The 27,975-nt window shown below is 40.3% G+C and overlaps 2 protein-coding genes across 5 annotated transcripts; one reads left to right on the top strand and one right to left on the bottom strand.

Annotated features, from left to right (window-relative positions):
- Positions 1 to 73: 73 nt before the first annotated feature.
- On the top strand, positions 74 to 5,802 carry f9a (coagulation factor IXa). The gene is made up of 8 exons (XM_085432649.1): positions 74 to 218; positions 378 to 565; positions 640 to 664; positions 1,993 to 2,106; positions 2,984 to 3,118; positions 3,193 to 3,485; positions 3,609 to 3,732; positions 4,201 to 5,802. The coding sequence occupies exons 1-8, from the start codon at positions 83 to 85 to the stop codon at positions 4,788 to 4,790; spliced, it is 1,605 nt and encodes a 534-aa protein (XP_085288775.1). The 5' UTR covers positions 74 to 82; the 3' UTR covers positions 4,791 to 5,802.
- mcf2a (MCF.2 cell line derived transforming sequence a) lies at positions 5,606 to 27,156 on the bottom strand. 4 transcript variants are annotated; one of them, XM_085432613.1, is made up of 30 exons: positions 26,548 to 27,156; positions 21,239 to 21,307; positions 21,045 to 21,159; positions 20,574 to 20,664; positions 18,695 to 18,814; positions 18,194 to 18,310; positions 17,690 to 17,839; positions 17,470 to 17,585; positions 17,175 to 17,289; positions 16,949 to 17,068; positions 16,490 to 16,681; positions 16,215 to 16,406; positions 15,870 to 16,041; positions 14,718 to 14,794; positions 14,460 to 14,545; positions 14,249 to 14,315; positions 13,942 to 14,057; positions 13,571 to 13,640; positions 13,375 to 13,467; positions 13,039 to 13,131; positions 12,431 to 12,556; positions 12,092 to 12,313; positions 10,716 to 10,808; positions 10,350 to 10,428; positions 10,023 to 10,086; positions 8,692 to 8,792; positions 8,151 to 8,263; positions 7,631 to 7,743; positions 7,389 to 7,492; positions 5,606 to 7,295 (listed from the first exon to the last, which is right to left on the bottom strand). In XM_085432613.1, the coding sequence occupies exons 1-30, from the start codon at positions 26,660 to 26,662 to the stop codon at positions 7,255 to 7,257; spliced, it is 3,342 nt and encodes a 1,113-aa protein (XP_085288739.1). In that variant the 5' UTR covers positions 26,663 to 27,156; the 3' UTR covers positions 5,606 to 7,254. The 4 variants fall into 4 exon arrangements, with proteins under 4 accessions (XP_085288739.1, XP_085288754.1, XP_085288762.1 ...); XM_085432628.1 differs by lacking the exons at positions 20,574 to 20,664; positions 21,045 to 21,159; positions 21,239 to 21,307; positions 26,548 to 27,156 and adding an exon at positions 19,982 to 20,185; XM_085432620.1 differs by lacking the exons at positions 5,606 to 7,295; positions 7,389 to 7,492; positions 7,631 to 7,743; positions 8,151 to 8,263 and adding an exon at positions 8,270 to 8,504.
- Positions 27,157 to 27,975: the final 819 nt, after the last annotated feature.

The raw sequence follows: 27,975 nt of genomic DNA, 5'->3' as shown, positions 1-27,975 counted from the left end.
AGTGGATGTCGACACTCTAGTTTTTCCCTGACAGACTGTTTTTTTTTTCTCTGAACAAACATTCGATTAATTGTTGGTGCACATGTGCAAACACAGATTGTACTTTGGAGTAGCAGTCGAGAGTGTTTCTGTCAGGATGGCAGAAAAATTTGGAATGGGACTCATTTCTGTGTCTTTGCTGCAATTTCTGCTTTTAAATGTTCGACTGGGTTCTGGAGGTATTGTGACATTTTAGTGATGCTCTTTAACTTTAGGTACATTTTCGTTTTGCGGACTTTTTAGCAGCATTTACTTTAAGAAGTTGTTGCTTTTGACTTACGAAATGAACCAGTGGATAAACACAAACTAGCTTTTTCTTATTCCTTTGTTTACTCTAGCTCCGGCTCCATCTGCGGATGAAGTGTTTCTGTCCGGTCAATCAGCTGACAGCATTTTGCGCAGACACAAACGTTACAACACTGGACTGTTTGAGGAGTTTCTGCAGGGAAACCTGGAGAGAGAGTGTATAGAGGAATTATGCGACCTAGAAGAGGCGAGGGAGACATTCGAGAATGATGAAAAGACAGTGAGTATTCACTTACTTTGATTTTATTTGGCTTTGCTGGCTGCACCGATCACTGACTTTACTCTGTATTGTAGATGGAATTTTGGACAGGATATACAGGTAAGAGTGTGCTTAATAAATGATTGAATGTGAGCATCTTTTTAGGTAAACTTCTTTATTCTAACTAATTACTACTTATCGTTCCTAGTTTTAAAACTTCAACACTAAAGGTTTGTCTTTTATCTTGTAACATTACCATGTTTTTCTTAGATATTCTTTATGTATATTTATGCATGTTTATCTGTAAATGCAAAATGAAATGAAATATTTTCACCTCCCTGATTTTTTAGATTTTTGTATATTTGTCACACTTACGTGTTTCAGTACATCAAACAAATTTTAATGTTAGACAAAGATAACCCAAGAAATACAAAATGCATTTTGTATTAAAAGAAAATATTTATTTTTTTATTTTTATTTATTAAGAGGAAAAAATACTATCTAAACCTGGCCCTATGTGAAGAAGAAGTCTTCCTACCCCCTCTTTAAACACATTTTGTAAAGCTGGCTTCAATTTCACTAAGCATACCCAGGCCTGATGACTGCCAGAGGTCAATAATTCTCTATCTGCCAAGCTGAAGTAGGCTAAAAGAACACATCACAATCTAACCATTTCAAAAGCATTACAAAGTCATTTTAAGGCTTTAGGGCTCTGGTAAAGCACCGTGAGAACCATTATCCAGAATTAGAAAAACTTGGATCAGAGATGAACCTTTACAGGAGTGGCCAGCCTACCAAAATTACTCCAAGAGCACATCGGCAACTCATCCAGGAGGTCACAAAAGAACCCAGAACAACATCTGAAGATCTGCAGACATCACTTGCTTCAGTTAAGGTCAGAGTTCAACAATAAGAAAGAGGCCTCTGTGTGCAAACTGCCTCTGTGGGAGAGTTCCAAGGTTAATATGACAAAACACAACACAAAAGCTCATCTCCCATTTATTTTCTTCTGTGGAGAGATGAGACAAAAGCTGGAAGGTTTGCGTCTCCATCTGGCATAAAGCTAAAACATAATTTCTTAAAAAGAAGAGTCAAACAGTTAAACATGCTGGTGGTTGCGTGATGGTCTGGGGTTGCTTTGCTTCAGGACCTGGACGATTCATGCTGGGAAAAACCTCCATTATAGCTGAATTAAGACTATTCTGTGAAGAAAAGTGAGCCAAAATACCTCCGAGTGACGTCAAAGAACCTTATCAAAGGTTTGACAGTAGTTCTAAGGGTGCCCTGAGCAGCTATTAGGTTAAGGGGCCAATTACTTTTTTACTGCTTTAATATTTATGTATAATATATAATGATAATATAATATAAAATTTTAAAAATAATATAAATCAATATATGTAATATATAATATCAAATTAATTTCAAGTTCTGCGTTTGGATTTCCTCAGATGATAATCAGTGTATGTCAGGGCCATGCCTGAACCAGGGGTCATGTAAAAACATCCTGGGCTCCTACACCTGCACATGTGCATCTGGCTTCACTGGGAGGAACTGTGAGATTGGTGAGTGAATGCCATGTGACTGGATATATAAACTGTAATCAAACAAAATTGGTTTTGTAGTGACATTTCCTACATTTCGTGACAATCTGATATCAGCAGTGATCAGATCAAAGGATCAAAGGATAAACAAGCAGATGCATTTCAGTCTTCTTCTTCTTTCTAAATTAAATCAGTGTCTCGCATTCAGCATCACTCTGGTTCCAAAATTAGGTTGTTGGCTATTTTAGATATTCTAAAAGCAGCATCCCACAGACCTGGATTTACCTGAATTTTTATTTCACTTTTCAAAACAGATGGTCTGTCTTAAAATAGCTATGTGAAATGGCTATGTGAATCCCTATTTAAAGATAAAAACAAAAATTTAATTTGTTCATACTGGCTATTATAAATTAGCCACTAGACATCCATTATTGATGTAAATTATAGAGAGGAATTCACAGCTATTGTTCTGATTTAAGATGCATTTTAAGAAAGAAGTTAGGAAGAAAATATGAGGCTACAGAGTTGGTGGATGTCTAAAGTTTTATTCCCTCCACAACAGGTCAAAACTCAGGGGAATAGTTACTAATAGTTACTAGTTACTAAACTAAAAAGATTCATCAGAAACATGAATTCTCATTTCTGCTTTGAACACATTTGTGCTCAGAATGTGGCCTACAGCGCTGACAGCACATTTAGAAAGGTTTTATTTAAAATTTAGTATTAGCAAGTGAATAACAACATACGAAACCTATTTCAGTGATTATATAAAATATTAAATATTATTGTGTTACAAAACACACTTCTATATGATATGGTAACAACATGTATATATATTCATTAAGAGGGTTGTTTTGAATTAATTATGTTTTGCTTTTGTTTTGTTTTTTCTCCTCAGCTATAGCAAAAAGATGCGATGTGAACAATGGAGACTGTATGCACTTCTGTGACTCATTAGGAGTCTTTAGAGCAAAATGCTCCTGTGCTAGAGGATACAGGCTGATGCAGGATGGTGTCAGCTGTGAAGCAGAAGGTATCAGCTTATTCCTGCTATATTCAATATCATATTAATGACTTTGTATCAATCCTCTTTTCTCACATCACCAGTTGAATTCCCATGTGGCAGAACTGCCCTGACAGCACAGAGTGGAGTATATACAAGATCTGTGCTCCACTATGAGAATGCAAACACCACTTCACTGACCAACACGAACACTACTCCATACCCTCCCTCAACTCCAGCCACTACCACAGTATCGTTTATGGACACAAGAAATAGACGAAAGAAACTGCCCCTGTGGGTATACAGTGACACTGAGGCCCCCACTGAGGAGCCAGTTACGCCTTATAAACGTATCGTTGGAGGTGAAGTGGTCCTACCGGGAGAGATCCCATGGCAGGTACTGTAATGTCACGAAGCAGACATACCCAATGCAATTTAAGCAGTTTGCTACAGGAAGTACATACAGGAAGGAAACTCTGGTAGTGGCTTATTCTCAGCTCAGGTCTTCTCTCTTTTTCAGGTAGCCTTGGTAGCACATCCCAGTGGTCATATATTCTGTGGGGGATCCATTCTGAGCGAACACTGGGTTATCACTGCTGCTCATTGCCTGATAGAGGCACGAGGCTCCTTCTTCGTCAGAGTGGGTAAGGCTGACATACAATAAAATGGCGCTGTTTAGAGTGTTACTGCATCTACTCCACTTAACAGCTACCAGAAAACAAATGAATATTAACTATTTGTGATTACTGGCTCTCCTGTTTCTGGTTTCAACAAGATTACAAGATTTCATCCTTTTCTTTTTTTGTGATAGCAGCCTGAGCACCTTGATCTTGGCCCAGTGATCAGAACATAACTTTATTTTTTATTTTTTAATGGAGCCTTTTACCATTCCCTAAGCTGTTAATTAAATTATCAATAAATTAACATATAATAATAAAGAAAATAAGTGGGGTGGCAGCCCTAGTGTAGTTTTATGAATCAGATTTTGATTTTTAAAAGTTAATTTCTTGCACTTGGGAGAGGAAGTTCATCTACTTTTGAAATTCTATTTCATGCATTGTGTTGTGAAGTTTAAAAAACAATTCAACAAGATATGATATCTTTGATTATAGGGGAGAATAACATCAACATCAACGAAGGCACGGAGCAGAATCATGATGTGAAGGAGAAGCACATTCACCCACGCTACAATGCCACTCTAAGCTTACACAACCATGACATCGGCCTCCTCTATCTCAAAAGCCCCATCACCTTCTCCAAGGCAGTGCGACCCATCTGCATAGGGCCCATGACGTTCATTGAGGCCTTAGTGAAGGATTCATCCCCAGCTACAGTCAGCGGCTGGGGCAGAACACGCTTCCTTGGAGCCACGGCCAAGACGCTGCAGAAAGTTGAGGTTCCCTTCACAGATCGCACAGAGTGCACGCAGAGCAGCAGCCAAAGGATCACCCCTGTCATGTTTTGTGCAGGATACTATAATGAGGCCAAAGATGCCTGTCAGGGCGACAGTGGAGGCCCTCACGCAAACAGCATTCATAATACATGGTTCCTCACAGGCATCGTAAGCTGGGGGGAAGAATGTGCAAAACAAGGGAAATATGGTGTGTACACCCGGATCTCTCTTTATTACAAGTGGATAAACCATGTTATGGGGGTAACTAAACACAGGATGGCATTTGATTATGAAAACCCTGACCCGTAAAAATAAAAAGTATTGAAGCATTCAAACCCACTTCAGGTTGGAAAACTGCAAGCTGCTTTTTAACTGTAAGAATTTGGCATGCAAATGAATTCATATAAATACGAGTACAGCTTGTAGATGTTGTAAAGAAAGCGCAACGTTTTTTTAAAGGAGTGAAAATTATTAGACTACAAAAATTCCAGCATTCAATTCAACAACAGAAGCACAATAAGCTGTAAAAATGCACGTGTAAAGAGAAATACATGAATATGCTTAAATAGTGTTGAGACCTATGATTTAATATGCCCTTTCATACTATGCAAATAAATATAAGAGAAAATACCAGTTCATCTGCCCGTATCAGAACATCACTTACATGTTATGTGAATGAATTTGATAAGAAAGATGAATAAAACGAAAATCTGAAAAGCCAAACATCAAATTAAATTTGACCAAAAGCTCAACAAAAAGAGAAAATTCTGCAGTTTTATTATTTAAGACAGCTGCTACTGAAACATGACAGAAATAATAGATTAAATCAGGGTGAATGACAAAGACCGGGCTTAGTTGTGAGCCACCATATCACCGTGTCAAAACAACTATTATTTTATCACTTAAAAAACATATTATTGCAGCAAATACTTTTGCATTTGGCTTTCTTTACATAAGAAAAGCTGTACAAAAAATGCCTGTGTAGAGTGATGACTTTAATAATACAAACCAACTCATTGTTCGGTTGCCATGCATTTTTATCGAAAGAAATGTTCAGCAACTAGCGTAGGGTATATGGCTCATCAAGAGACAGAACGTCTCAAGCATGATTTTTGCTTCCCGAGCTGGAAATCTGTGCAAATTCTGCAGCATTTTGGATTGAAATGACAAACAAACAATGTGATTTTTCTCATATAAGCTAATAGAGCAAATAAAGGAGATGTTGCACAAGAATCAAGCATAGCTCCTGTAAAAATATGGGTATGTAATTTCATTTGGGACTTGACAGTAAAATAAATAAATTAACAACACAGGAAATGGCCCCTTCTGCTTTCTAGATTCATTTCCATATCAAATGCATCGTATCAAAGCCAGCCCTCCGACCGGGGGCTCAATTTGATGTGGTAAATTCATATAAGTCTGCAATCAATATTTAATTAAGTGTTCAATACAGAGGGTATATTTCATGTTGGCTGTATGATCCATTTTAAAGAGGAACCCAAGATTAACTGAGCTGTAATGCTGGCGAAGAAACAATTTGCCTCTGTGATGGCCGAGTACACGCAGCATATCATTCTCTCTCATTCTGCTTCAGGATTTCTTCCTTTGCTGCATTTGACAAGACAGCTCCCAAAAGATCATGATGAAAATGACAGTGTTTGAGGGCTCTGTGGCATGTGCCTCCCACTTGTCTATGGCACACACAGAGGAATACATTGCCATCAATCTTCATCATATTTGCCTGTGCCTTACATTACCATCTTTGACACGTCAACCGCTTCCTGCATGCAGGAGGCATGTGTCTTCCCTGCCTCCCTCATACATTCATCATACATCACAGAAGAATAAACAAAGACAATAGCATCTAGAACACAAGGAAATGCACAGTAAGAGAGGTAAAGCAGCGAGCAATGAACACATTCGGTAAACAATAGGTGGATTTTTCGTTTCCATCATTCTTCCACCATATTAAAGTGCCCATTGAATGTTTGTGAGGTCAGTTTAAAGCAAGGACAGAGTATTTGATTTTGCAAACAGTATACAAAAGACTCTACAAGAGCAAGAATAAAAAAGGCATTATGGCATGGCACAATTTGGCATTATAACTCCCGTACTGTACAGAAGAGGACGCCTTAAGGAGCAAAATGTAAGAAAAATGCAATGACGAGATGAAACGCCGAGAAACAGTAAATGTTAAAAATGACACCGCATGCGGTGGCATGTATATGTTTTAAGAAAGGTTTTTAGGCAAATCCTGGGTTAGCATCCATTCATCACATACTGAGACAGGAGCTCACACACACACACACACAAACCCATAAAGTTACTTTAACCTCAAGTATTAGGATTGAAGAGTCCACAGACTGTGAAATGACCCATTGTTTAAGCAGCAAACTCGCATCCCGATTGCATGTGTTGCAAAGTGAGCGCCAGAGGGAAGAGATATTTATCACTAATGAGAAAAGAGGAAGACCAAACAAGATCCGGGGGTAGCTTGTTGATTGTCCGTAGTGGTTTCATCAGCTCCAGTGTCTTTGTGCTGGTACCTCTCCACACCTTCACTGTCAGAAAACTCTGGTTTAGGAGATTGTCAGTCAAAGCCATAGAAAAAAAACTGTTGTGTAGATTTCCATGTTTGTCTTTTTAATGACTGAACGTTGATGAAAGAAGACGGCATGGGAGGATCAGTTATGAGACAGCTATGGCTCAGTCTGCTTTCTGTCTGTTCATTCTCACCCAAAGGTAAATATAATCACAATATGTGCTTTCTTCTCTATGGGGAGCTGAGCTTTCTCACCTTCAGGTTTCCTGGGTCTACGAGAAAATACACAGACTTTTAGAGAAGAGAATCAGAGTTAAGAAATACTCAATATTATTGTGAGATGGAAGTCTAGGTCTCGTCTTTACCCCCTAGTCTGGAGGAGTTTTCGTGCCTGCTGCCTCCTATAATCAGCTGCAGGGTGGCAGCTGGTAAGAAGCCCTCTTGTTGCAGAGTCACATTTTTCACCAGCCTTTCCACCAGGATGAAGAATTGTGAGGAAAGTGTTTACAGGAGGGAAGGAAAATAACTGTATCCATTCACACGCTGGTAGTTCGGCTGATCACTAAGCCCCATTGACAGGGTTTGCTGAAAGTGGCTGAAAACTCACCAGCGCCCCCTGTTGTCTTCACATTGTAGTTGGATGACGTCTCCACGTTTGATGATGATGCTGTCTGGTCCATTTTGGAGACAGTCAGCCAAAACCCTGTATCTGCCTGGAGACTAACAGAGAAGGAAAACTGTCAAGCAGATTTATTTATACGTCGCTTCTGAAAGCAGGTGTTACAAAGTGTGGCATAAAAAAGGCACGATGAAGAAGAAAATATTAAAGAGAGCGATTAATAACAGGCACAACAGCCCCAAAATAGATTTTAAAAAAGGTTCAAAATTATCTGAAAAAGTAACAGTAATAGTCTTAAAAAGTACAATAAGTATGGTTGGGTATTTTGCAGTAAAAGATGACTTACAGGCAAAAGCAATATGGGAAATGTTTCATAATATGTGTGGGGAAATTTCAAAGAGAGATAAGACAACTTTCCTTTTTTGGCATTTAACTAGATAATAGAGGTTACAAAAAAAGCTGGGAGAATTTTAGTTTATACAGTATCTGTAGTTGCATTTGGTCTCACCAGTTGCACCAAAACCTCCTCCTCTGTGTCAGATGGATGGAAGGGGTCGCGACCTCCAGGCCACTCCTCCAGACCCTCGCAGATGTCTACGGAGTGAGGAGCTCCTGGCCAGCCTGGGACACATACATGACTTTTTTCTGTTAAAGGCATCAGCAAGCACATTCTTCCAAATACCACATCTTAAAAGGCACCACGTAGATACTTAGTAACTATGTCGACATCACAATGACCCCTTTGTCACTTACTGGGAAATTAATAAGAAGGTGGAATCAAAAGCTAATCTCAGTAGATGGACCTTTTTCCCTTGTAATCCTCGATGTACTTGTTTCTTCAGATCAAAGTACACCTGAACTGCTGAGGGGGGAAAAGTCAAATATCTATATTAGTTTACGATTTTGAAGAAAATCAGCAACAGCGGCACAACAGTGTGCAATGCAGGTATAGTTTGCAAGATTCCCTTTATTTTATTTTATTTTGTGATTTAGTTACTAAGTATCTACTTGATTATAACATAAATGCGCAGCGATGAGATTTTACTCACTCCTACGGTTGTGCTGGTGTTTCGGGGAGTGGGGCTGGGGGTCTGGACTGCTCCTCCCAGACTCTGTCTCCTCTGAACTCACTGATGCCCTCTGCTGTTTGCTGGGAAAATAACACAAAACAACATGAGACCAAATAGTGCACAGAGTCAGAAACACTCAGGACAGGCATTATCCTCAACCATGCACTGGGGTCAGACTATGACTTCTACAGTAATAACACATGGGAAGTGTAAATGCTGCCCCAGGTGAGTCTGTTAAGAACAACTCTTTCCTGTTGTTTCTCATACACCAATGGCCTCTTAGGCACCAGCCATACAACACAGAGCACAGCAGCCATTTGCAAGCCTCTTTGTAAAGGGTGGGAAGTAGTACTTACAGACCACTGGCACAAGGAAAGATCTGGTCTCGATTTATTAAGATCCAAATGTAGAGATTTAACAACTTTATTATTGGATGCTGAATAAGAAGTTTTCAGCAAAGCAAATTTCCCGGATGCTTGATCAGATCTCAAAAAACGAGGCCCATCTCAAGAAGCGGCTGTCATGAAGAAATTAAAAAATGGAATGAAACTTAAACTCTTCTTCTGTTTGTCCTTACAATTACATGCAAAATAGAAAATCTGAGGTGCAAGAAATAAGATTGTGTTAGAAACTGTATTAGAAAGCTATGATGGAACTGCTGAGACGCTGGCAGGAGTATTTGGGGATCAATTATGGACTGGAATGAGGCTTATAAAAGTGGGTGTAGCTGGCGATCAGTTTGCAAACACAGCAGCCCAGGGTTTTTAATCCTTAAGGCGGGCCACATGGGTCATGCCAGGGTGAATCAAGCCAGGCTGGGCCAAGCTGTTTACCACTGAGCGTTAACAGCAGGTCAGTGGCGCTGTGGGTAGTGGCAGGGACGTGGCCGGGGGCGTTGCCGGGGGCTTCGGGGACGGGGGCTCCGGGACTGCAGGCACAGAAACACGTCAGCTGACAGCGATACAAAGTCCAGCCCCGGCAGACAGCCCCTGGGAACCCCTCTGGACGGCCGCATGCCCCTGCAGGTAGGGGACGGGAGGAGTGGGGATAGGCAACTAGACAGCAGTGAACACAGTCGGGCATGTGCCCATTTTCATACACCGCCACACACAGCCTCCTACCAGGGCCGTGTGAAATGTCTCATTCACTCAAGCTCTATCACATGTGAAAACTCAGCAAATGCAAATGTTTTAGCACTGACTACATATGGGCGTGTTTTGCATAGGTTTGTGTGTTTGTGCAACTACAGCCTACAGTCATGCACTTACAACAGTGTAAATAACCGTCTATAGTCAGCTGTAGGCACTGACCTCTCAGAGAGTGGTGGAGAAAGTGGCATATGGTCAACGATGTGGCCGTGTTGATATGCTTCATCTGTGAGGAAAAGGTACTATATTATAGACATATAAGGAGAGATGAGCCAAGTCTGTAAGTTGACTATTAACTCAATTTCTTTCTTTTAAGAAAAGCGCAGGGTGAAGAAACTGAGCATAAAGGCTAACCCACCAACTGTGGAACTTTGAATCTGAACTCTTGCTCTCTGAGTGCTGTGAGAGTCAGTTCAAAGCTCTGACGGTTAAAGGGAACCTTTATGCTGAGAATTCTTTTTCCCATATTAACTTAAGTTGCTCTCAGACCTCTAAGCATCTTCTGCTGGTTAGTCAGGATTCTACGGAGCTCATTGAGCCAGGCCATCTTCACCTCCACTGTAGGAGCCTGAAGAAAAACACAAACAATAAACAAGAAGAGTCATTTGGATTTTAAAAAATCTGAACATGTTTTTCTCCAGCTACGTTACCATTTCTTCTTTATTTGTAATTAATATGTGCAACAATATGATGACTTTAAATAGATATTTTAAATAAATAATAATATATCTTTTTTTTTGTTTGAATAACATCCCCAAACCATATATATCTTGCTAACTGGGAATGAATATGAGCAAAACCAACAGATTTTGCATTACAGCTTTAATTTAAATGTTTTTAAAAATGCTGCCTTACCTGAACCACATACACTTCCTCCCTGCCACTGTACCAGATCTCAAACTTCTTCACATCTCCCTTGACATTTTCTGTGATCCCCACAGCAGTCATCTGCCAAGAGACATACACTGTTTACACCGAAGCTGGGACTGGCAGGGCAAACAGCACATCATACATCAGTGTTACATCATGTTAACACATCTGTCCCGTCGCAACACAAGCATTTGCGGTCACACGCACACCTCCGCTGTGTGACTTCTTCCTTCCCACACCCTCAATAATAAATCAAGAGCTGCAGCTGTTAGTGTGACACCAACTGTGACAACTTCAACAAATCTACACACAATAAAAGAAGTGTTACAGGAACACACACATGTTGTGTGAGCAGCACATGTGCTAGGAGCTCACGATAAAGACAGTAGTATTAACTCAGCATCTTCAGATCTATTTCATCACTTTTTATTAAAACAAAAGAACAGATTAGATGTCATGGACAGACCATTTGTATCCAAAGTATTGTGATTTTTTTAAACTATAGGTTGGCTTTGTTTCAAATTATTTTCTTCTATTTTCATCCTTAGATTTCTGGAATTCCTCAATTGTAATTTATAAATCTATAAACTCATATAAATTTTGCCTTCTGTACACCATGTATTGCATGTTGTGGACACTATAGTGCATACATATTTAAACATAACAAATGTATAAACTAAGAAAACATACCATTTTAAGACAATACTATCTTATTTTGAATTTGATGGCAGTAAAGTGTCACAAAAAAGTTGGGAGAGGACAGCCAAAGTCTGTAAAAACAACAAAAATAAACAGCTGAAATAACTAAACAAGTTCCATGGCAACTGGTCAGCATCATGACTGGTGATTTTAAAAAGTGCATCTTAGAGAAGCAGAGGTTTTCAGCAGTAAAGGAATGCAAATATTCACCATACTGTAAAACCTGAATCTACAAATCATGGAACAAGTTTTCATTTCATTTAAAATCATAAAAAGTTTGAATATCTGATCATCTACAGTTCATAATACCATTGAAAGGTTCAGGGAATCTGGAAAAATCTCTCCTGAGATCCAGATAAGGCCAAAAATCAATATAAGATGTGTGCGATCTTTAGGCCCTGTGTTAAAAACAGGCATGACTCAGTCAAGGAAATAACTGTATGTTAACACAGTTCACTATGGCATCCACACACTGAAGGTTAGAGCTCTGGAAAACTGTTGTGTTGTCAGATTAATTGAAATTTGAAATTTTCTCATGACCCCTGCGGTGAACCAAAATGTTCTAATTTCTACTCATCAAACCATAAGAAAGCACTGATTTTCCTTAAAAAGAAGTGGCCACTCTTCCAGAAAACTACTGCATTGCTTAAAATTAGACAAACCTTGAGACAATGCTTGAAGCTGTATGAAGGGGTCTTGTCACAGCCATCTCCATGCTCCTCCCTTCGCTTGCATAAAAGTAGAGCTCTCTCGTACAAGAAGAGGTGCCGCTGCATTGGCTTGAAACGAGCCATCTCCTTCATGCGAGTGGGGCCCTTTTTATGGCTGATCCACACACTGAAGGATCCCTGCATCAGCACACGGCCCAGCTCACAAATATCACCCTGTGTATAGTAGAGGGGAGGGGATGTATGCATAAACCTTTGTTGCAAATATATTTTGGCTATTTATAATGTAGCAATTCATAGATTGTCACTCTTATCAGTCAAAATGTACTTCACCTCATATCCTGTGATTGCAATCTGGTGCATGGAGTCATTGACTGATTTGAGAAGGTCCAGCATGGCTGCTAGTGCCCCCTGGAGTTCAGAGGTGCCCTCACAGTCTGTGCTATATTTTATCAGCTCCTGAAAATACAGAAACACAGCACATGTAGGTAAATACACACACAAAAGAAAATGCATGCAAACTTACACACAAACATGGCACAAAGCTGTGCATTTGGATGGTAAAGACTGTAAGTGTTGTTGGACCTGAGCCTATTCAGCAGATTCTGTACTAAGAGTTAACGAACGCCAGCAAATTGGCACATTTGCTACAGCAGGTATTTTCAATGATATCTTTTTATTAATTATAATGAGTGCATTTAAGATGCTGTTTGCTGTATTTGCATGCTAGGATATATGAAGTGCACATTTAAAATAATCCCACATGACAGCTCTGTGTGAGCTTGTATAAAGCAAGTGTGCTGGACCATCTGAAGAACATATTTAAGGCCAGTGTTGTGGAAATAAAAGTATCCCACCTCACATGCAGATTGACTTCTAAATACATTTGAATCATATATTGACTTTCTATACATTTGCATAATATGGTTTAGCTTTCTAACCTTCAGCAGCAGCTGGTATTTTGTGAGGCGCTGGATAGGTTTCAACAGATAGGAATCCAGGCCCAGTTTGTGCTCCAGCTTTTTTTGACACTCCTTCAAAAGGAAGATAAAAAAAACATCAATCAGTGCAATGTTGCCAGTGACACATCATAGCATTTCAATTCTTACTACAATTTAAAACACATTTATTCTGAACTGGTGGTATTAAAATTGTTTCAAACGGCAGTGGTCTATGTTGTATGCTTGTGTGAACTAATAAATGAAGTGGGCACTTAAAGTAATCTTTTACATTGTGTCAAAACAGTTTAAGAATTTCTTGATGTAAAGTCAACTAACCAAAAAGAAGCCGCAATCTGAGAATTGTCTCCACAGTGCCTCTGAGCGTAGTTTATTCTGACAGTAGCTTTCGTACATTTGGAAGCTTTCTTTCTGAAGGGACAGGAAAAAAGGAACATGTCTTAAAATATGTCTGTAAATTATGTACAAATGATCAACATATAAAAAAGAAGCTGCAAAAACCCCATCATCTCACCCGCTCCAGAAAACACGCTCCCACAGCTTCAGGAGCCTCCAGGCATCCTTCCAGGTCCTGAAGGAAAACTCTGAATTCCCATAAAAGTCCAAAAGATCAAAAAATAGATGTCAAAAGCCAAAGAAAGCGGTCTAAGAACAACCATTCTACAAATTACCCTTTATACAATAACTGAAACATGAGCTCGCAGCTCACACTGCAGTAAGCACTATAGTTAAAAACAGCCTTTTACAACAGAATTATTGTGTCCCAGCATATTTGACTTGTAAATTGAACAAATATATGTCTAGATCTCATTAATCATTATTATTTGTCTTTATTTTTTCATGTTTTATCAAGTCTAAATGGGATATGAGTCCTTAATCATTCACCTGCTGTGAAAATTGTAAATCTCTGGCATGTTTCCAAAGAGAATGTCTCTCTTACTGCGAAGTATTGGGGGCAGGACCCCCGACAGAGCTGGGTTGTCCATTTCAGCCCTGTAACCCTGCATTATTTAGAGGAACATGACAGAAGAAATATATGGTTTATGAAAACAGCATTACTTATTAATCACAAAGAATCATTTGACTCAATCTGAATTCAAACGATCGTAAACATACAGTGCACACATTTAGTAGTATTTAACAAGGAGAATCTCATATTTACTTTAAATTAAAAGAAACTATGATTTCTTACCAGTAACACTGACAGCAGCTCTTCCACATAGATTCTTTCAGTTTCTATGAGTTCCCTCATTACATGACTGTGACACAAACATATACAAGCATGCAAAAGTAGAAAGAGATAGAGGACATCATTAGCACTGAACAAAGAGAATAGCTAAGTAAACAGCATCAAGAGCAGTACTGATGACAGACAGATGGGTGGACGGATGCTTCCTCCTCACCGCTTCAAGAGATCTGGGCTGTCGTCTCCATCCAGACTGTACGACACACAGCTCCGGCTCTCCTGGTAGTCGTGCATCACCTCTATCTGAACACACCACAGATGGACAGCACTGACTCTTCCATTTGGGTTTAGACAAAATTTTAATGCACTTAACAATTTATTGGGCCAAATAAGAAAAGTTACGTAATGAAATGACGAAGTTTGGAGATGGCGTGAAAATGGAAGTAAATAAGCACAACTTTTATTTGTTACGTACTTTTCGAGAGTTGGGGACCTTTCTCGATGCTCTTTTCCCAGGCAGAGAAAGATCGAATGTGAACTTCAATCCATCACCTATGAAAGCAAGATCAGCAACAACTCATCAAGAGTGGGATTCAAAAACAGTTTATTACCGAAGAGATGACTAATTAAAGCATCAACACTAAATAATACACAAGTGATTTGTGATCCACAGATTTATAATCATAATTTGCATTATGATAAGTTGTTTTCTGTAAAGGTGTGATACCAAAGCAGCATGTACAGGTTTAAAGCAGGCCTGTGAGTGTATTTGTGATCCCAGCTGAATCCCTCCACAACAGTCGAAGCTCAGCTGAGCGTTATCATCAGTTATGTGGGTATACGCATGTGTGAGGACGAAATATATATTTGAACCAGATAAAATGAATCAGATCAGATCTAACCCTCTTTTTCATTTATCTCTTTTCATACAGAGATAAAGGTGTACCGAGTATCTAAGAAGCCTCTAAGGGGCTCATAACCACTGCCGCTCTTTCTCTCATTAGTATGGTTTCCTGCTATGCAGAAAAAAACATTAAAGACATGAATGGAGAATAATCTTTTTACAGTTGCACATTCTTAAAAAACACAAACACAGACACCAGATAACACATACTATGTCAGTTGGATATGCTGCATAATGTTAGCTTTGTGCAGCCTCCCGTGAGACATAGCAGGAGAAGAAAAGTTCTTCAATGTATATGAACCACATATGGTTGTATAGCAACCAACATGACTAATAGCTTAGTCAGGCATTTCCCAGTGGACCGATTATACCTGCGACCCCTGCTCTAGCTCATTTGTAACGGGGGTGTGCTAAACCTGACGGCCATTGAGGAAAACCTAGTTGCTAGACAGTGAATGTATCTGATAATGTTACATGTCATGTGTTCAATGAATCATGGTGCCTAAAAGAAAGAAACAAGAAGGAGAGCCAACAGTGTGAGCTTATACCATACGCTGCAAATCTGGGCATTTAATTGAGGACAAGTGATACTTCATCCAGTGTGAGAAAAAAAAAGAAAAAAAGTCATCATTTGTGTTCATAAACGGGGTGACAAATTCTCTATTTCAATAACGATTCTTCTTTTGAAGTAAGCTGGTTTGTATCTGTGTGCCTGTGCTGTACCATGTTTTGGAGAGAAGAGCGGAGACTTGGATCGTGGTGTGTTTTCAGGCCTGGGGGCCACCAGTTGGACCGGTCGTACGTGTTTATCAGCCAGCTTCCTTAGACAAGCCTGTCGATTCTGGATCATCTGCTGTACTGCTGCGTGCTTCTCAAACATTTTCCCAATCTGGGCCTACAGAGAGCCAAAAAGAAAGGGAGAGGGAGAGAGAAGAGATGTAAGGCAAAGGAGTTTTCATTTTAATGTAACAATCCAATAATGCGACTGCTTGAATTAGGTCGGAATTTCTCTCATTATACGTTTGGTTTTGTAACATTGTTTTCACATATTAGGGTCGGTTAGCTTACTTGAAAATGAGGTGTAATAACAGCCTCATATTCAGCGGTTACAATGTCAAGTCCTGAGCTCAGCATAGACGGAGCCCCTTCCAAGAGCTTCTCAATGTCCCTCAGAGCAGCCTGGGCCCCCTCCTTAGACTGAAACTTATCTACTAGCTGATTGGCCAGTAGATATGCCGCATCATCACACCAAGTCTGGGCCTGAAGACAAAGGGCGCATGCGTATCATACAAGAGATATGAGTGTGCTTGCATGTTCGTATATAAATGTGTATCTCTAAATACCTGCCCAAGACAAAGCAGCATCTGGTGTGTTTGCAGAAGACGAGTGTGTTTGGACTTGAGAGCAGCAGTGAGTGTATCACAGTAGTGACGAAGCTCATTGCAGCGTTGCATGATGAGAGCCATGGCATAGTGGTGACCAGCTGATAGCTGGTGTCCATGAAGGATGATTATCTGGGCCCGAGCTGTCACCTCCTGATCAACAGGGAATCACACCAAGGAAGGAGTCAGTTTTATTGGACGTACTATAAAAACTGAAAGATTCTGGCAACACTATACACATATACAGGTATATGCAAAAATATAGTACCTCCGGACATATTATACAGTTTAGTTATTTAAAGGAAATTTGAGTTAGAATTTGGTGCTGTAAATACACACTAAAATTACCTCATTTTAATTTAAATAGTAGCAGAGCAAAAAAAAAAGCTTAATTTTAATTAATGTTGGAGAAACACTGACCTGTGCATTGGACTCTAGATTGTTCAGCCTTTTGAGGGCCTGTTCTGTTTCAGCCAGACTGTTCGCAGATATGCATAGTTCCCTCTCCTGAGCTGTGAGATGCTCTAGACATAACTCCATCTAAACAGAAAAGAAAAGACTAACTATAAAGCAGACCTCTGTTAGATTCCAGAGGCATTAGTCACAAAAACACAAACATAGACAGACAGGTAGATGACAACCTTACCTCCTGAAAGCTTTGCTCATATCTGAGCAACTGGAGATACTGATGGAGCTTTAGATGATGCTTCTCAAAAAAGCCGTCAAAGGCAGACTCCATGTCTCTGAGCTGGGCGAGAAGCCTAAAAACACGAAGTGCATTCCCTTTGATCTCATTTGCTTCTCCTATTAAAGCTACTGCTCAGTAAGCATTAGTTTTACACTTTGGCTAGAAGAAGGACGGTGTAGATTACAATTTTACTTTGAAATATACTTTTTTAAAACAGCTACAAGACAAAAACTGTTGCTTGAAGATAATTTACCTTTGCACAGTCTCCCAGTCCAGCTTCACGTCCCACTGGGAGTCATCCTCCTTCGCAGTGGTCTCCAGGCTGGAGAGAAGATGACGACCCTCCTTTGACACCGACCTGATTGCATCCTTCCAAAGGAGGAAAAGATTGTAGCACATAACACTAGATTAATGTCAAAGTTTTGATATTACTAAACGTATCTCAATGGAAAACATCAGTTTTCTGTACTTACTTTCAGTTTTCTGTACTTGTCCGTGTGCAACTCGAGGAGATACTCTATGGCTTTCGCCTCTTCAGGCAGCTCCGTCTCTGCCAGCTCAGTACCAAAGCCCTGTAGCATCTGTGCAATGTCTTTGACTGTTACAGCGAAACTTTCAATGGCCTGTATTGAGAAATGCAAACGCAAAAACAAAGCAATATGAGTGCATAGACAATTAATTACACTGTAGTATTCATTTGAGTAGGAAAAAAGAAGAATCTTTGACTCACTGTTCTTAATAGAGTTTTAACAGTAAAAAAGGGCCCTGATGTGACATATGCAAAGAAGCAAGACAGCACAGCCACATTAAGAGCATGCTGATGTCACTCTGGAGAGGTTTGAAAACTCAAGAATACTTTGGAAGATGACAGAATGTATATTGAATATCTGTAAAAATGTCAGCTCTGTCATAGAGGGAATGTAGAACGATAGATTTTTATTGTTTGACTGGACTGTGCTTTTGAATCTGGAGCTCACCGTCCGCAAAACAATCCAGTCACTGTGACAGTAGTCCAGAGTGCCTCCAAACTCTGACGTCAGCTGGTTCTCATCAATGTAGCGCAGCAGGTCTGTGACAGAACTCAGCATCACCACCTAAAGGTACAGACAGAAACTGAGACCTGACAGATGCTCACTTTATAACTCTTGTTTTAAAAGATATCACAGGTTGTTTTTGTAGATGAGAAAATGTCCAAATACGTCTGCCATACTGAAGATGGTATGATCAACTACTGACACGTCTGTGTGGTCTGTAGCTTTCTGGCTAATGGGATTATTAGAACCATTTGGCATGCATAAGAGGTTGCTATAATTATTTAATAATAATTAGGTCAAAAGTTCATACTGAAATCAGTTCTCGGTTCTTGGTGGTGTTCACCAAAAAACATGTGACTTATGGAGCTCAAGGTTGTAATAAGAATGAGGTGTACCTCGTTTTGATGGGACACATGTTTGGTAACTGAGGAGGAGCTGCCTTACTGGCATTTTGAGCATGAAGTCCTCCTGGCTGAAGCGGAAGCCTATATCAGTAACAGTACGGTGGAAGAAGCTGGTAGGTCGGAGCACCAAGACCAGGTGGAGGTTCCCAGGAAAGGAAGCCTTGATGTGGATAAAAAAAATACAATAAAATAAAAAACAGGGGTTAGTGTATGATTGATGACGAGGCATATTTAGGAGGACTCAGTATAAATCTAAACTTTTGTAGCTAACCTCACTATGTTGGACAAAAACAAATATATGAGCTTTTTTCCAGCATCAACATAAAAACAAACGTATGCTTTATAAGCAGAGGAAGAAGGAGAGAAAGGGGTGAATGTTAATCAGTAATCGCTAGAGTGTGCCACTCAAGCAATTACTGTCAGACTGATGAATTCAAGGTTCAGTCAGTGAAGACTGCTATTTACAGGCCTCTGGATTTCATCATCAGGTTATCTGAGGTCATTGCGTGTAGGAATTTCTGCTCGGGATCTACATTTTACCTCAAATATAAGGGCTGCATTTCACCAGCATTCTAGTCAAGTCTAACTGAAGATGTGCTGAAAACCACAAGTAACTAAGGCGTATTGCATTCGAACCTAAAGGGCAAGCAAATAAAATAAATGCCTATTTTGGGGGCAGTTGGCAGTTCGTCTTCGGAAGGTTGCCGGTTCGAGCCCCCGGCTCCGACAGTCTCTGTCGTCGTGTCCTTAGGCAAGACACTTCACCCGTTGCCTACTGGTGGTGGTCAGAGGGCCCGGTGGCGCCAGTGCCCGGCAGCCTCGCCTCTGTCAGGGCAGCTGTGGCTACCATGTAGCTGCCATCACCAGTGTGTGTGAATGGGTGGATGACTGAATGTAGTGTAAAGCGCTTTGGGGTCCATAGGGACTAAGTAAAGCGCTATACAAATACAGGCCATTTATATCTTCAGGCATAGGCAAAGTACTTTACATCGTTTACATTATGTAGCTTCGAGTGGTGCAGGAGTCAACTCTGCAGCAGAGTTATTTATTTGTTTATTTTATATGCATGGGACATTTACTTGTCCCGAATCGACCTCTTACCCTCAGGATGCATGCACTACAAAAAGTCATCAGTCAAACTACACAGGGGATCGCTCAGGTATCACATACAACCGACCGCATGACTAAGCACAAAGCGCGTTCTGCACCGCAGTGCTACACTCGCCAGCACCCACAGCTGATGCCCCCGCTGCATTCGCCCTGCCCGCCTAGTAACTTCAACTTAACTCTTCACATGATGGATTAAAACAAACCAGCGGCTTATTACCGGGCTCCTCCGGATCTTCGGCATTCGTCGCCGGTAAAAGCAATCGGCCATGGTATTGGAAGCCATCTCGGCAAAGTATAAGTGCCCGCCCGATCACTGAAAATCTGTGCCAAGCTGAGGTATGCAGCTCCCTCCGGATGCCTGCCCACAGCCGCAGCACTGCTGCTGCCCGCTGCTGCCTCAGACAGCAGAGCGTGGCAGTACACTGCAACGTCTCCCCTCCCGCTCGTCTTCCTTATCCCTTCCTCTCCTCAGCATCCCGCGTCATCACTCAGTTTTTGCTTACTCACAGATTTGCAGCCCTATGCGACGGGACATTCGATACAGACCAGACCGGGGTCTTCTGCAAACTATGCACTACTCGCAAAAACATAAGAGAAAAATTAACAAATTACTATAATGAAAAAAATATTGCTTTAATAGTGCTATTCAGGTATTGTTCACGGTTTCAGTACCAGAGAGAGCAACTCCTAAATTAAATAGCAGCTTCTGGGCAACGTTGCAGCTTACAGGTGAAGATAAATAATGTATTTGTTCTGCACATCGATTAAGTTAGAAACAGTTTTTATGAAATAAAATATACGGAACTTACTGCTATCCTGGCAAGCGCCGTTTTGATAGATGCCCAAGTGTCCAGCCTTCGGTCTAAAATAATGATAAATTTGACTCCAGGTTGCCTCGTTCTGCAAGCAGTAATAGGCATTTGTATAAGTCTGTGCAATGATTGTGAATTTATTGTTTTAGAGCACACAGATACAAAATAAGCAAACATAAACAAGCACATATTTGGTACTGTAATTCCATATTATCCATATTATTCCATATTATCTAAAAATGTTTATACCAATCAAAATCATGTGTGAGGGAAAAGAAAGACCAATAATCTGATTTAAGCTTCCTTAATCTCTTGAAAGAATGAGGCTTAGAGGACACCAGAAAGGGCATTTGACCCTGAGATGATGAACGCTAAAGGCCAGTTCAGCTGTGCTCAGAATACAAGCAACTGAGGTTTTGGTGCACTGCAGTGAGTGAGAGAGTCATAAAAAAACGAGCAAGAACACACCGAGGGATGAGAGTGAGGTAGGTAAAAACTTTGGTTAGAGCTTCCTCTGGAATGTCACTGAAAGCTGAGCATTCTGGGAGAGTGATGATAACGCTGGAGTCTTCCCCACGGCCCCCTGGGAAGCACAAAAAGCAATGACTATCTTTCAAAGATACAAGATACATAACAGTAAGGAAATGATTAACAAAACTCACCTGACAGGTATGCTACCTGTTTCTCTATATAGCCTCCCACTTCCTTCATGCTCACAGGCACAGTCACCTCTGCAAGAAGGTCAGAAAAATCCAAGCTTTTAGGAAAGCAGTGCAAAAATATAAACAAGTAGTCACTTAAATGTAAAAAACAAAAACAACAAAACAAAGCATGGATTTGTTTTGTGCTTTATCCTTAGAACACCCATTTGGTATGTATCTAAATTAAAATTAAGTTAGTTGCATAATTTTTTGTTTTCCTGGATAATACCACAGTGGATTTTCAGTGGAAATCAACCCATGATTGAAGTGCAGACTTTTAATTTTAATTTTAAACAAAAATTTTATGTTAACTGTTAAGGGATTACAGCCGTTTTTACACATAGTCTCCCATTTTCAGAGGCTCAGCCTGATTGGATGGTTAAGGATTGTTTTTAATACTGAAAATCTTTTGTAGCCTTTACTGCAGCCACCTTCAGCTCCCGCTTGTTTGTGGGTCTTTTTATGTTCAGTGTTTTATTCTAATAACTGAAACGCTTGTTCTATTGGGTTGAGATCAGGTGACTGATTTGGTCAGTGTAGAATACTTTTTTTTTTCCATGAGCTGTTTCTCTCCTCCGTACTTTTCTCTTCTCATCACTGTGAGACAAAGTGTGCCGTATCATCTGTTCAAAGCTATTTTTGAATGAACTTGCAGACTTTTTTTAGATGTTTTGTGCCAAAGTCTGATCTGAACTTCCTGTAACAAGTGGTTTGCACCTGGTTGTAAGCGCTTTGTATTTTCATCCATGAAGGTGCCTCTTGATTGTACACTTTGACAAGGATACTCCTTACTCATCAAGAGTGTTCTTGACTTTGTTTGATTTTATGTAGTCATGTATTTTGAACATGGAAATAATTCTGTGATCATGCATTCATGGCTTTTTGGCCTCATATTTACAATTACCATGTAAAGCTGTAAAATACAAATTCAACACGCTGAATAAGGTTCAGATATTATTCCTGCTTCATTGTCATTTAAAAAAAAAACAACAAGAAGAAGAAAATAGGTCTCATTTCACCATAAAACTGTCAGTCAAATTTCCAATTACCTTTTACTCTGAAAATGAAGGTCACAGTTAAACAGTTACTGCTATACTTTTGTTCAGCTCTTTGAATTCAAGCTGAAAGTCTGCACATCAATCACATCTGGGTTGTTTTATTTTAAATCTGCTGTGGTGGTGTGCAGAGGCCAACAAACTATGGGCCTAATCACATCAAAAAAGTTAACTATGAGTTGCTGTTTATAAAGACAGTAACATAACACAATCACCTTTACATCAAGGAAGAAAAGAATGGCTCACTGAAACCTGACCAGCCTCTGTCTACTTGGAATTTTGCTGATGAATTATTAAACATCAGCATGTACAATCCATGGTCATGAACTTTCAGTAGCTGCGTCTGTGGTTAGATGTAAAGCCTGCATCTGAAGCCATCCTGTGAGGTGAAATTACAGCATCTGAAGTGATATTGGGGTACTTTTAAGTCTGCCTGCATATTTTATGCTCAGTGTTATTAGTGTTCTAGTCAGCCATATGTCCAGGAGGCAAACACACAGTCAATGAGTCATTGTTGTGTTGTGACTGCTAACATATGCTCACTTTTCTGTTACAGTACATCCAGTGGATCTAGTGGATGATCTCATTTATAGTGAAGCTTAATGGGGGGAAATAAGCAGCATCACCAAATAAAGCTTCCTGGCTTTCACTCCAATTATGACAAAACTGCATCCAGGAATATTACTCACATTATAAAAGGTGGTTATTTGTTAAAGCAATACTAAAGGTCACTGTGTGCTCATCTACAATGAACAGACATTAAAAATTAATTGAAGCTGCGAGAGAGAAAAATCCATCCAGAAAAAGATTAGAGAAGGCTAACCAAACAGAGGAAGAGTAAAGAAGGTGTTATTTTCCATGAGTCGACTGCAGTAACAGTGCCCGTCAGGCTGTCAGGGAGCAAGTAATGAGCTCTACTTCTACCTGCTGAATATTTGATGTGTTTCTGTAATAGAGAAGAGATAAGCCAAGCAGGCCCCTGCAGGACCAGTGATTGGACTGTGCACACGTAGATTCAGGATGAAATTACCGCCACACTGCAATAGTTATATAATGATCTTTATCTGATGCCACAACACACTCAGAAGGTTAGGACAGGTCTTAAATGAGTAGATCTTATATAATGTAAATTCATGATAAAGCACATTTTCCAACAGGTTAATGCAGCATATGTGGATATAAAACTGTGTGAGCAGGAAGAATGTAGAGGAGTGCATGATGCATTGGATTAAACCATGCAAATGTGTAAAAAGTTTAATGTAAGCAATTTTATTGTCACCCTAACATGTCCAGAGTACAAAAGTGTACACACTGCAGACTTCAGCTTTATTTGATCAAATGAGAGGTAGCCTGGGCTGCAAACTGCAGCGTGTTTAATAAACGTGCCAGTTTGTGGAAACACTGCACTCGCCCCCCCCCTCGCCCTCACCCTGCAAGATTACCAGCCTATCTCGTGACTGAAAGCACTTAAGAACACTGCCAAATAAAATGCCCTGTGGTCCTTCAATCAGTCCTTGTGCCTCACTGTACACCACTCAGGAAAATGTGGAAAATATAAAGCACTAATCATTGTGTACCATAACAACTATAACGAAATTTATAAATTGGTAAAGTACACAAAGATTTACCTAAGTTATTCCTCTGAGGAAACACTGATTCTCTTTTATCTTGCGTCATGACCTTTCCAGGTGACATTAGGGTGAAAGTCAAATAACCTCTGTTTGCTCTTCTGTTCTTAGTCACAGAGAAGGAGGAATGTTTGCCAGTGTGCTGGGAAGCAGAGATTTGATACCGGTCAAGAGATCTAGACTCAGACCAATCCTCTGAGTCTGCTTGCTGAGCTGAAGGCAGAGGAGCTTATCTCTATTGTCCAAACAGATGAAATCAGTGTTGATTTCGTACCACTTCTATATAAAGCAGTCGCCGCCACTGTTCTTTTCCATTTATTAATCTTTTATAATAATGAATCGCATGCTTTTAAACAACGATTGCTGGAGGAAAATGTCCCGAGTGAAAATAAATCTCTACAAAATGAGGAGTGCCTGCAGAGCACACCCTTCAATATAAGATAGCAGTATTAATATGTTGATAAAATGTCAAGTCCAATGCACTAAAGCTGCTGAAGCTCTTTAAATGTGACTTTCAATTTAACACTTACTAAAATGTTCTGTAGAGAAAAGAAATGTACCACTGGTGATTTCATAATAAAGTCCAAAAAACTGTTCATATTGCCCAGTTTATTTACACAGAACAGCAATTCTTAGTAAAATATAAAAAGGCTGATTCAATGCAGAACGTGCATTCTCATGGATGATATTGTAGTCTGATATTACAGAGTCCCAAAACGTAGACACACGTAATCTCTTTCAGAGCAAGAAATCCCCTCTTAAAGATACAAACAGCTTCGCAGTACAGAGTGGCCTAGCCTCATACTGCTTTTAGGTCACGAGTTATTTCGCTAAATGAAGCTTTAAATGCTAAGGGGATTAGACTGGTGGGTGACTGCATTCTGATAGAAAAGGGTAGAAGAAAATTAAGTATTAAAGTATTCTACCCGCTGGGATACAAGCAATCTAGATTGGTTTTAAACCAGAAAGGTCTGAATTGCAGAACCTGCACAATCACAGAAAAAGGCTTCGGATTGGAAGTCCTGGTGCTTTTAATATTCACTTTGAGGATATGTGACCTGCACCAAATACTTTCAGTGATTTTGTTAGAATTTGTTATACTGTGACTGTATTTATTCTGAATATAAGAATATATATAACTGGATATATTTGCTAATGATGTGCTACATGCCATTTTACTTTGTAGTGTTCAGTCATGAGCTTCCCTTTCATATTTTATTAATCTGTGGTATCTAGAACACAGCTGCCTCTGACTCTGCAGGTATAAATGCCATAAAATTATAGATGTCTGCATGAAACTGAGTGGGAGAGACATTCCAAATTGAGGCACTTAAAGCAGCTCAAGTGTCAGTTGAAGCTGAACCTATAAAAGGGTGTTTGAGTGTCAGCTGAGATTAAAGCGACCCATCAGAAATGTCAGTCAATACTTAAGCACTAAAAGCTTCTAAACAGTCGATGGGAGAGAATTTTTCAGAAACAGAAATGTTATTATCATTGTATTCTCAGTTATAAAGTTTGGTGTCAAGAGTATGGTGGAAGATTGCAAGACAAAACTGCTTATGGAATGCTAGGGGTAAGCCTAATAAAGAAAAATGCACTTTAGCATGTATCATTAATGATAAATGCATGATTAGTTTTGTACAGCAATGTACAATAAGGAGATTATGACAATCCCAGAGAATAAAGTTTAAATGTCATCCAGGGGACAACCATTTTTGCTTGACTTAGACAGAACTTTTCCATGCTGTCTGTTATTTCCACAACCCACGGCAGACATAAGGAGACAAAGTTCCATCAATTAGGCAAAGAACTCTCGCCTCCCAAAATCCAGAAATAATCTCAGGATCCTCTGGAGAAAGGTGTTCCGGTCACAGCAGGTGCTATATATGTTCATTCCATCACCTTCTTTGTTCAGTTCACTTCTGTAAGGCAACTTCAAAATGATGATTGGCAAAAGCATTAGGGTTTGGAGATGTTATTACTATGTATTTAGTTTTTTATTATGTTCAACCTTTTCCTTTCCTCCACCAAGTGTAGTAATTAAAATTGGGTGACAACTGTAAACCATTCTGTAAACAGTAAACTAAGGGTCAACATCCAAGAAAAATTACAAGCTGCATTATGTAATTTATAAGAAATCTATTCGTGTTCTGTTTGATTTAGTTGACAGTAATGGTTTGTTTTTCGCTTCCTGCACTCCCCTACACTGATCCAAAATCCACAGTCCTCGCATATCGAGGTTACAAATCCTTACTATGGAAGAATATCCATCTGTGATGGCCTAAAATAGCCAACATAATCCCTGCAATAGCTCACTGTTGAGGCAGAGATACAGGAAATGGCACATCAATAATATTGCCTAACCCAAGAGAGTGCAGCTCTCCTGTTACCTCCCATCACGTTTCTCAGAAGTCACAAATGAACACTGTAAATCAAACCAAATGCACCCTCCTGCTACACTGTTCAGAAAGCACCAATTTGAAATGTAATAATAAGGAATTAGTTTTAGAGCAGATAGAGGATTACATTCAAAAGCCTGGTGGTTACCACAAGTCTAAAGTGGGTTGTCAGCATCACGTGTACTCACGCTGCAGAGTGCTCTCTAGCTGGGAGCCTGCCTGTAGAAGGCAGCGGTAGCTCTCCATCTCCTCCTTGGACTCTTTCCTCAGCTCTCTGTCCTCCTGCAGTGAGGCTGGGCCCATTCCCTTCGTCTCTGACACGAGATCAGCCAGAGGAGAACTGACGCTACTTTTGGGAGGTAGTGACAGTATCCCGGGCCTCACATCCTCTTCACAGCCCCATGGCTCTCCATAGCCATTTATTTAAACAAGGAAAGTTTTCCCACCTCCCTCCGCGGGTCCCAAGATCCAGATGGGACAAGTCCCCGAGGCTGCCGCTGGCTGTTCCTGACCTTGAGCTGCATAGAGCGCCTCCACACTGAGCAGCACAGCTACGACAGGAGAACTGTCCACACAGGCAAACAAAACACTAGTATGTTGTCTCGTTGTCGCCCCGAGCGAGTGCGAGGTTTCCCCCTCCACCCTGCCCTGCTCTCAGCAGCAGTCAGCTACTTCAAAACAAACAGAGCTCCTCCATCTGGACACTGCTGCCTCCCTCTCCCCTCTGCACTCTCCCTCTCTCTGAACATTAATGCGTCAGCTCTGCATCGCAGGTCTCAAGAGTCCGGACCCGATATAGTGCCAACTCCCTCCCAACTTTTCTGCTCTCTCACACACACCAAGCCTTCAGCATGTCACTGACTAACAGTAGCCTGAAGTGTTAGGCTGCTTGGCTATCATGCTCATGTGCCTATTTCTCCAGTGTCACTATAATATAGATGCACAAACTGAGGAGAATAGCGCCATTGATAAAAAATTAAAATCTTCCACACCCTCAGCCAACAAGTTTGACCCTTGTGAAACAGCCTTTAATACACAACAATCACATTCAAACCGAAGAACAAATATGAAAGAGTGGCATTGTGTACATACTGTTGCAGTCTCTCTCTCTCAACCCAACTCCCCACAGCTCAGCCCACAACTCCCTGGAATAGATCAACTGCAGAGTGCAGAAAACGTGTAAATATGCATGTATGTAAATCTCTCCTATACAGTGACGGCGATTTAATGTTTTGTTTTTTTTAATCCGAGGCCATGCATGGAGCAGTGGGAGAGCAGTCACTCAGCTGATCCAGCTTAGCCTCTCAGCCCCCCCCCTCTCAGGCACACACATTCAGATCTTCCATCAGACAAAACCTGCTGACACAACATGTGGTGCAAAGCAGCACAAAGCAGTTTGTATATATTCAAAACATTCTGCTTTATTAAAGAACAACATCTGGTTTTTAATATAATTTTTTTTTCAAAGAGGTACATTCAGCTTGGAGGTTTAGAGTGTTGAAGCTGGAGACCCAAAAGGCTGGAGGTGGCAAGATGTCCCTGCTGTGCAGAACTGCTGCTGTGCCCACCTCCACCCCTCACAGACAGGGTCCGCAACCACAAAGCCTCTCGTGCTT

Source organism: Copadichromis virginalis, linkage group LG2 (assembly GCF_057382275.1).
Source record: "Copadichromis virginalis isolate Kocher_CV1m ecotype Utaka linkage group LG2, C_Virginalis_male_GT1.1, whole genome shotgun sequence".
Lineage (NCBI taxonomy): Eukaryota > Metazoa > Chordata > Actinopteri > Cichliformes > Cichlidae > Copadichromis > Copadichromis virginalis.
The sequence above is the reverse complement of the archived record's forward strand: the minus strand, read 5'-3'. Positions and strand labels throughout refer to the sequence as shown.

Excerpts from the sequence above, each read along its gene's own strand:
- f9a (XM_085432649.1), top strand. The coding sequence starts at position 83 with ATGTGCAAACACAGATTGTACTTTGGAGTAGCAGTCGAGAGTGTTTCT. Across the intron at positions 2,107-2,983 it reads TGGGAGGAACTGTGAGATTG|CTATAGCAAAAAGATGCGAT; the intron begins GTGAGTGAATGC and ends TTTTCTCCTCAG. Across the intron at positions 3,733-4,200 it reads CTCCTTCTTCGTCAGAGTGG|GGGAGAATAACATCAACATC; the intron begins GTAAGGCTGACA and ends CTTTGATTATAG.
- mcf2a (XM_085432613.1), bottom strand. The coding sequence starts at position 26,662 with ATGGGCCCAGCCTCACTGCAGGAGGACAGAGAGCTGAGGAAAGAGTCC. Across the intron at positions 21,308-26,547 it reads GCTAGAGAGCACTCTGCAGC|AGGTGACTGTGCCTGTGAGC; the intron begins GTGAGTACACGT and ends ACCTTCTTGCAG. Across the intron at positions 8,264-8,691 it reads ACACCAGCACAACCGTAGGA|GCTGGCCAGGAGCTCCTCAC; the intron begins GTGAGTAAAATC and ends TATGTGTCCCAG.